Source organism: Oncorhynchus gorbuscha, linkage group LG20 (assembly GCF_021184085.1).
Source record: "Oncorhynchus gorbuscha isolate QuinsamMale2020 ecotype Even-year linkage group LG20, OgorEven_v1.0, whole genome shotgun sequence".
Lineage (NCBI taxonomy): Eukaryota > Metazoa > Chordata > Actinopteri > Salmoniformes > Salmonidae > Oncorhynchus > Oncorhynchus gorbuscha.
Window position 1 is genome coordinate 44,801,264 of NC_060192.1, and position 9,763 is coordinate 44,811,026.

Genomic DNA, 9,763 nt, shown 5'->3' on the forward strand with positions numbered 1-9,763 from the left:
ACTGTGCTCCTTAATGTCTTTAGAAGCAGCAGAGCACCTAGAAGAATATGTTTCACTGTGCTCCTTAATGTCTTTAGAAGCAGCAGAGCACCTAGAAGAATATGTTTCACTGTGCTCCTTAATGTCTTTAGAAGCAGCAGAGCGCCTAGAAGAATATGTTTCACTGTGCTCCTTAATGTCTTTAGAAGCAGCAGAGCGCCTAGAAGAATATGTTTCACTGTGCTCCTTAATGTCTTTAGAAGCAGCAGAGCACCTAGAAGAATATGTTTCACTGTGCTCCTTAATGTCTTTAGAAGCAGCAGAGCACCTAGAAGAATATGTTTCACTGTGCTCCTTAATGTCTTTAGAAGCAGCAGAGCACCTAGAAGAATATGTTTCACTGTGCTCCTTAATGTCTTTAGAAGCAGCAGAGCACCTAGAAGAATATGTTTCACTGTGCTCCTTAATGTCTTTAGAAGCACCAGAGCACCTAGAAGAATATGTTTCACTGTGCTCCTTAATGTCTTTAGAAGCACCAGAGCACCTAGAAGAATATGTTTCACTGTGCTCCTTAATGTCTTTAGAAGCAGCAGAGCGCCTAGAAGAATATGTTTCACTGTGCTCCTTAATGTCTTTAGAAGCAGCAGAGCACCTAGAAGAATATGTTTCACTGTGCTCCTTAATGTCTTTAGAAGCAGCAGAGCACCTAGAAGAATATGTTTCACTGTGCTCCTTAATGTCTTTAGAAGCAGCAGAGCACCTAGAAGAATATGTTTCACTGTGCTCCTTAATGTCTTTAGAAGCAGCAGAGCACCTAGAAGAATATGTTTCACTGTGCTCCTTAATGTCTTTAGAAGCAGCAGAGCACCTAGAAGAATATGTTTCACTGTGCTCCTTAATGTCTTTAGAAGCAGCAGAGCACCTAGAAGAATATGTTTCACTGTGCTCCTTAATGTCTTTAGAAGCAGCAGAGCACCTAGAAGAATATGTTTCACTGTGCTCCTTAATGTCTTTAGAAGCACCAGAGCGCCTAGAAGAATATGTTTCACTGTGCTCCTTAATGTCTTTAGAAGCACCAGAGCACCTAGAAGAATATGTTTCACTGTGCTCCTTAATGTCTTTAGAAGCACCAGAGCACCTAGAAGAATATGTTTCACTGTGCTCCTTAATGTCTTTAGAAGCACCAGAGCACCTAGAAGAATATGTTTCACTGTGCTCCTTAATGTCTTTAGAAGCACCAGAGCACCTAGAAGAATATGTTTCACTGTGCTCCTTAATGTCTTTAGAAGCACCAGAGCACCTAGAAGAATATGTTTCACTGTGCTCCTTAATGTCTTTAGAAGCACCAGAGCACCTAGAAGAATATGTTTCACTGTGCTCCTTAATGTCTTTAGAAGCAGCAGAGCGCCTAGAAGAATATGTTTCACTGTGCTCCTTCATGTCTTTAGAAGCACCAGAGCACCTAGAAGAATATGTTTCACTGTGCTCCTTAATGTCTTTAGAAGCACCAGAGCACCTAGAAGAATATGGTTCACTGTGCTCCTTAATGTCTTTAGAAGCACCAGAGCACCTAGAAGAATATGTTTCACTGTGCTCCTTAATGTCTTTAGAAGCACCAGAGCGCCTAGAAGAATATGTTTCACTGTGCTCCTTAATGTCTTTAGAAGCAGCAGAGCGCCTAGAAGAATATGTTTCACTGTGCTCCTTAATGTCTTTAGAAGCACCAGAGCACCTAGAAGAATATGTTTCACTGTGCTCCTTAATGTCTTTAGAAGCAGCAGAGCGCCTAGAAGAATATGTTTCACTGTGCTCCTTAATGTCTTTAGAAGCACCAGAGCACCTAGAAGAATATGTTTCACTGTGCTCCTTAATGTCTTTAGAAGCACCAGAGCACCTAGAAGAATATGTTTCACTGTGCTCCTTAATGTCTTTAGAAGCACCAGAGCACCTAGAAGAATATGTTTCACTGTGCTCCTTAATGTCTTTAGAAGCACCAGAGCACCTAGAAGAATATGTTTCACTGTGCTCCTTAATGTCTTTAGAAGCAGCAGAGCGCCTAGAAGAATATGTTTCACTGTGCTCCTTAATGTCTTTAGAAGCACCAGAGCACCTAGAAGAATATGTTTCACTGTGCTCCTTAATGTCTTTAGAAGCACCAGAGCACCTAGAAGAATATGTTTCACTGTGCTCCTTAATGTCTTTAGAAGCACCAGAGCACCTAGAAGAATATGTTTCACTGTGCTCCTTAATGTCTTTAGAAGCACCAGAGCGCCTAGAAGAATATGTTTCACTGTGCTCCTTAATGTCTTTAGAAGCAGCAGAGCGCCTAGAAGAATATGTTTCACTGTGCTCCTTAATGTCTTTAGAAGCACCAGAGCACCTAGAAGAATATGTTTCACTGTGCTCCTTAATGTCTTTAGAAGCAGCAGAGCGCCTAGAAGAATATGTTTCACTGTGCTCCTTAATGTCTTTAGAAGCACCAGAGCACCTAGAAGAATATGTTTCACTGTGCTCCTTAATGTCTTTAGAAGCACCAGAGCACCTAGAATAATATGTTTCACTGTGCTCCTTAATGTCTTTAGAAGCACCAGAGCACCTAGAAGAATATGTTTCACTGTGCTCCTTAATGTCTTTAGAAGCACCAGAGCACCTAGAAGAATATGTTTCACTGTGCTCCTTAATGTCTTTAGAAGCAGCAGAGCACCTAGAAGAATATGTTTCACTGTGCTCCTTAATGTCTTTAGAAGCAGCAGAGCGCCTAGAAGAATATGTTTCACTGTGCTCCTTAATGTCTTTAGAAGCACCAGAGCACCTAGAAGAATATGTTTCACTGTGCTCCTTAATGTCTTTAGAAGCACCAGAGCACCTAGAAGAATATGTTTCACTGTGCTCCTTAATGTCTTTAGAAGCACCAGAGCACCTAGAAGAATATGTTTCACTGTGCTCCTTAATGTCTTTGTTTGTGCCTACTCTTTCAACGTGCTTAAGATTAAGATGGCATCCGAAGGCCATGACTGACGTTTTCCATTCTCCCAACCAATTGTGCAATTTTGATAATTTTTTTGCATTTTGTGTAACTTCTTTTTAAACTTATTTTGTACATAATGTTGCTGCTACCGCCTCTTATGACCTAAAATAACTCCTGGACATCAGAAAAGTGATTACTCCCCGCGGACTGGAAGTAACTTTTTCCTTTAACGAGTCCGAAAAGAAGGGTATCCTGCTTTCTCTGGAACAGGCCCAGATCCATGCCTTTTGCATGAAGAAAAGACGGCGGAAAGGGGGACGGAAAGGGGGACGGCGGAAAGGGGGACGCCGGAAAGGGGGACGCCGATCGGGGATCCTTCTGAGAAGCCGGAGGCGAGCAAGTAAACAACCAATACCTTCTATTCTACTTGCTAACCTGAAATCGTTAGAAAATAAAATGTAAACCTAATATTAAGATTATCCTACCAACGGGACATTATGTTTCACTGAGACGTGGCTGAACGTTCTTGATGATCCGATAAATGGCTGATTTAGGTGCAATCTTACTGACAGCAATATCCTTGCCTGTGAAGCCCTTTTTGTGCAAAGCAATGATGACGGCACAAGTTTCCTTGCAGGTAATCATGGTTGACAGAGGAAGAACAATGATTCCAAGCACTACCCTCCTTTTGAAGCTTCCAGTCTGTTATTCTAACTCAATCAGCATGACAGAGTGATCTCCAGCCTTGTCCTCGTCAACACTCACACCTGTGTTAACGAGAGAATCCCTGAGATGATGTCAGCTGGTCCTTTTGTGGCAGGGCTGAAATGCAGTGGAAATGTTTTTGGGGGATTCAGTTCATTTGCATGGCAAAGAGGGACTTTGCAATTCATTGCAATTCATCTGAACACACTTCATAACATTATGGAGTATATGCAAATTGCCATCATACAAACTGAGGCAGCAGACTTGGTGAAAATATATATATATGTGTCATTCTCAAAACATTTGGCAATGACTGTATAGGGAGGAGGTCAGAGAACTGGCAGTGTGGTGCCAGGACAACAACCTCTCCATCAATGTGAGCAAGACAAAGGAGCTGATCGTGGACTACAGGAAATGGTGGGCCCAACAGGCTCCCATTAACATTGTAGTGGAGCTGGTTGAGAGTTTCAAGTTCCTTGGTGTCCACATCACCAACGAACTAACATGGTCCAAACATACCAAGACGGTCGTGAAGAGGGCAAGACAAAACCTTTTCCGCCTCAGGAGACTGATTTAGCATGGGTCCTCAGATCCTCAAAGGATCTACAGCTGCACCATCAAGAGCATCCTGACCGGTTGCATCACAGCCTGGTATGGCAACTGTCGGCATCTGACCGTAAGGCGCTACAGAGGGTAGTGCGAACGGCCCATTACATCACTGGGGCCAAGCGTCCTGCCATCCAGGACCTTTATAATAGGCGTGTCAGAGGAAAGCCCAGGAAATTTCCCTGCTACCAAACGGCAAGTGGTACCGGATCACCAAGTCTAGGACCCCCCCCCACCACCACCCCTTGTACACTGCTGCTACTCGCTGTTTGTTTGTTACCAATGCACTTGCCCCCACCTACGGGTACATGTACAAATGACCTCAACTAGCCTGTACCCCTGCACACTGACTCGGTACCGATGCCCCCTGTATGTAGCCTCGTAATTGTTATTCTTAATGACCTCAACTAGCCTGTACCCCTGCACACTGACTCGGTACCGATGCCCCCTGTATGTAGCCTCGTCATTGTTATTCTTAATGACCTCAACTAGCCTGTACCCCTGCACACTGACTCGGTACCGATGCCCTGTATGTACCCTCGTAATTGTTATTCTTAATGACCTCAACTAGCCTGTACCCCTGCACACTGACTCGGTACCGATGCCCCTGTATGTAGCCTCGTAATTGTTATTCTTAATGACCTCAACTAGCCTGTACCCCTGCACACTGACTCGGTACCGATGCCCCCTGTATGTAGCCTCGTCATTGTTATTCTTAATGACCTCAACTAGCCTGTACCCCTGCACACTGACTCGGTACCGATGCCCTGTATGTACCCTCGTAATTGTTATTCTTAATGACCTCAACTAGCCTGTACCCCTGCACACTGACTCGGTACCGATGCCCCCTGTATGTAGCCTCGTCATTGTTATTCTTAATGACCTCAACTAGCCTGTACCCCTGCACACTGACTCAACTAGCCTGTACCCCTGATGCCCCTGTATGTAGCCTCGTAATTGTTATTCTTAATGACCTCAACTAGCCTGTACCCCTGCACACTGACTCGGTACCGATGCCCCCTGTATGTAGCCTCGTAATTGTTATTCTTAATGACTTCAACTAGCCTGTACCCCTGCACACTGACTCGGTACCGATGCCCCCTGTATGTAGCCTCGTAATTGTTATTCTTAATGTGTCACTTTTTATGTTTACTTTTATTTTAGACTACTTGGTAAATATTTTCTTCCTCTTGAACTGCACTGTTGGTTAAGGGATTATAAGTAAACATTTTACGGTAATCGACCTGATCCGGGTATCCTGGAAGGATATTGACCTCATCCTGTCAGTAGAGGATGCCTGGTTATTCTTTATAAGTGCCTTCCACACCATCTTAAATAAGCATGCCCCATTCAAAAATGTAGAACCAGGAACAGATGTGGCATGGTGGTTCTATACTAAATCTACTAATGATAATGACATATTGGTTCTATACTAAGTCTACTACTATTAAAAACTAACAATCTGAAGGAGATCAAGAAAGAGGAGATTATTATTATTATTATAAATATTATATTGATGACAATTTGAATCAGTGTCAACAACACTAAATAAATGATAGATAATACCAGAGAAGCTGTTCTGACAAGACAAAAAGGAAAGCCTTTATTTCAGCAAAGACTAAAAACAGCCACATTTGTGAACTTGTTTATCCAACATGTTGTGGTTGTGTGAGTCTTGGTGCTCAGGGAATCAGTAGGCTATTGAACAAACACTCAAACAGGCAACAGAAGCAGGATCTGTCTTATTTCTGTAGAAAAATACAGGTGATTTATAAAGCCAGGCACATTTTAACCGTTAGACTATTGATTCTAGACCTAATTAAGTTATGGTTTCCTCTCTCATCACTTTTCTTAGACAATTTAAGGAAATGGCTGTTTCCTCGCCTCCTAACTCCACTGCTGCCTCATTGTTCTCAACACCAATATGCTGGTTCACTATTATGCACAACATGGTCTAGGACAGGGATACTCAAGTCTTACCCTACCAGGTCCAGAGCCTGCTGGTTTTCTGTTTTTACCTGATAAATGCACAATTAAAAAATGCAGTGGAACTGGCTTCGAGGTCCAGATTTGAGTTTGAGGGGTCTAGGAAAAGGTACCAATTCAACAGTACACTGATGTGTTTCAGAACCATGGACAGCGACCACTATCCAACGCTGCATAAAATAATATTTATTAATGATTCACCATTGTTGTTATGTAATGTAACATGTTGTTTTTATTTATTTTTTGCTACTGCTTGACTAAAGAAATCTAGGTCGACCAACAGCCTATCAACCAATCAATCAACCAAGTCACCCCAGTCACCCCGCTCCTCCGTTCTCTCCACTGGCTTCCAGTTGAAGCTCGCATCCGCTACAAGACCATGGTGCTTGCCTACGGAGCTGTGAGGGGAACGGCACCTCAGTACCTCCAGGCTCTGATCAGGCCCTACACCCAAACAAGGGCACTGCGTTCATCCACCTCTGGCCTGCTCGCCTCCCTACCACTGAGGAAGTACAGCTCCCGCTCAGCCCAGTCAAAACTGTTCGCTGCCCTGGCCCCCCAATGGTGGAACAAACTCCCTCACGACGCCAGGACAGCGGAGTCAATCACCACCTTCCGGAGACACCTGAAACCCCACCTCTTTAAGGAATACCTAGGATAGGTTAAGTAATCCCTCTCACCCCACCCCCCCTAAGTTTTAGATGCACTATTGTTAAGTGACTGTCCCACTGGATGTCATAAGGTGAATGCACCAATTTGTAAGTCGCTCTGGATAAGAGCGTCTGCTAAATGACTTAAATGTAATGTAAATGTCAGCCCTCAGCCTTTGTTAACAAGAAATCTAAGTTGGGCCAGTCTGAACCGTTGGTTTGGTGTTGATAGATTGAAACAGTGTTATTCAAACTTTTTCAGCAGGGACCCCATTTCCCCCCAATCATTTCTGGGGACCCAATTTTTTCCCAAATAATTTATTGCACTCCCACCCCACCCCAAATCTAATGACAAGCTTAAAATCGGTCATGTAGATTTTTACATCAACAAATAACGTTAACTTTGCATTGCATTTTCATCTCTTATCAAAATGAAAATAAAACAAATGCATTTACTCATTAACATTTTCTTTCAAATTATCTTTCTCAACAACCTTTTTATATTGTCCTATAGAATAATGTCGCGACCCCACTGCAGTTCCCAGGGTCGCGACACTGCTTTAGTCTCATCAGGCTGACTTCTGAACCCTGAAAACAGACCCAGAACTAAACCTCTACTGATCTACTAAACCAACCAGCTAGACTAACTAACTAACTACTTAACAAGCTAGAGGAGAGTAACTTAGCTAAGAAAGAGCCCCAATAATCTTACAGACAGAAACAAGCACACACGACTCTCCCAGCACGGTAGTGGTATCTCGGTTGTAACGGTACCTCGTTGAAGCCCTCCCGGAGAACAGCGTCCAGCCGGATGCCTTTAGAGAGAGACGCCTTCATCCTTCCTTCTGCAACCGGACACACCCGAACCGGGAGACGTTATGTTAAACTACCGCTAGAGAACATACAAAGCAAGTGTACCAGATGAGGAAGCTGCACTGGGTAAAGTTAACGGTTAGCTATCTGAGACATCATACATTTACATCTCCCGTGGGAAAACGTGAGAACAACATTAGCCTCTCGCTTCCAGCATTCTCTCTGCTCCTGAAACGGGATACAGAGAGAACCACTGCGCAGGCGCGGGCCTCCGCGTCCTTGTCGCCATGGTTACAGCGGGCGGATCCCGAGAACAGTCTCGGCTAAAGCCCAAAAACGTCACTTCCTCCCTCGGCCCCTAGAAAACGGATGCTGTTTGATTTCTATCCTCGGCGGAGGTCCTAAATCACAAAGGTTGCCCCCGATGTGGCTAGTGAAGTACTTTGATATTATGGGGTTGGTATGACCCACAATTCAATGCAAACTGTCGTCAAGTGTCAAACTCCGGTGGCCTGGAAAGTGTCGAACTTAATCAACACAGCTGCATTTTTGGCATGTGAGATAATGGCTGCGTTTCAAACACATAAAAGACACACCCTCCTCCACTTACCCTCACATTGTGGCCTTGAGGGAATCCCCGCAGCCATCTTTGCAGTCCTTCCAAATAATTACCCAACAAGGGAAGTTGGACATTTCTAGCTCCTCAGCCCTGGTTTGTGATCGAGTGTATAATTATTTTCACCCAGGGCCTGAAACGCCTCATAATTAAATTTGCAATGATTGTACATCCGCTAAGAAAATCAGCCAAAATGTAAAACCAACATCAATATGGAGAAGTCAACATACAAGTTTATGTAAAATCGAATGTAAATAAGTTAGAAATGTTGCTACTAATGGACATGGCAAAAACAACCTAAAAGTAATTATGTTTTTGTTTGGGTAGCTATTGGAAACGTTAGCTAGCGAATACAAATTTCCCTGACATCACACATTGTAATTTTCAATTAACCTGATATAGTCTAGGATGGCTAGTATTTCATGTCTGCGGATGCATTGCCTTCTAGCCAAGATATGAAATGCAATCATAATTGACTGTAATACATATAAAGCATAAACAACAGCTACAGGTGGTTTCATGATGACTGAAAACACAATCGCTGGACAAATGAGTGATGAATTTCTGGGCAAGGGCGATCCATTGAAAATCATTCATTCTTCCCTCGCCCTACACTCATCACACCTTGTGATATGTGATTTGAAGTGTTAATTTACTTAATTTGAGGGCTGAGGGGAGAGGGTGTGTCTTTTACATGTTTGGAATGCAGCCAAAATTCTGAAGCTAAATTACCAAACTATAAAACTAGCTAGCCAGCTATTGTTAACTAGCTAGCTACCTGACACTTCACAAAATAGATGGCATCGTGAGGATGGAAAATGATGTGGATATATTGAAGAAACATCTCAAGACATCACTCAGGAAGTTAAAGTTTGGTGGCAAATGGGTCTTCCAAATGGACAATGACCCCAAGCTTACTTCCAAAGTTGAGGCAAAAGTTAAAGTTAAAACATACTTCCAATGTTGTGGCAAAATGGCTTAAGGACAACAAAGTCAAAGTATTGGAGTGGCCATCACAAAGCCCTGACCTCAATCCTTTATAAAATTTGTGGGCATAACTGAAAGAGTGTGTGCGAACAAGGAGGCCTATTAACCTGACTCCGTTACACCAGCTGTCAGGAGGAATGGGCCAAAATTCACCCAACTTATTGTGGAAAGCTTGTGGGTGGCTAACTGAAACGTTGACCCAAGTTAAACCATTTAAAGTCAATGCGACTGTTGGAGGAAATTATTATGATATATCACTATTTTAGTGATGTATACACTGAGGAACTTGAAGCTTTCCACTTTCTCAACTGCTGTCCAGTCGATGTGGATAGTGGGGTGCACCCTCTGCTGTTTCCTGAAGTCCAGGATCATCTCCTTTGTTTTGTTGACATTGAGTGAGAGGTTGTTTTCCAGGCACCACACTATTAGAGACCTCACCTCCTCTCTGTAGGC

The 9,763-nt window shown here is 43.2% G+C and overlaps 1 protein-coding gene across 2 annotated transcripts in view; it reads right to left on the bottom strand.

Moving 5' to 3' along the window:
• Positions 1 to 7,930, bottom strand: part of LOC124007381 (dixin-like) — a 100,155-nt gene extending 92,225 nt beyond the window's left edge. For both annotated transcript variants that reach the window (XM_046317885.1, XM_046317884.1), the window contains exon 1: positions 7,669 to 7,930. In XM_046317885.1, coding sequence (XP_046173841.1) covers positions 7,669 to 7,731 — 63 coding nt within the window. In that variant the 5' untranslated portion in view covers positions 7,732 to 7,930. The remainder of the gene's footprint in view (positions 1 to 7,668) is intronic.
• Between the last annotated feature and the right edge of the window lie 1,833 nt (positions 7,931 to 9,763).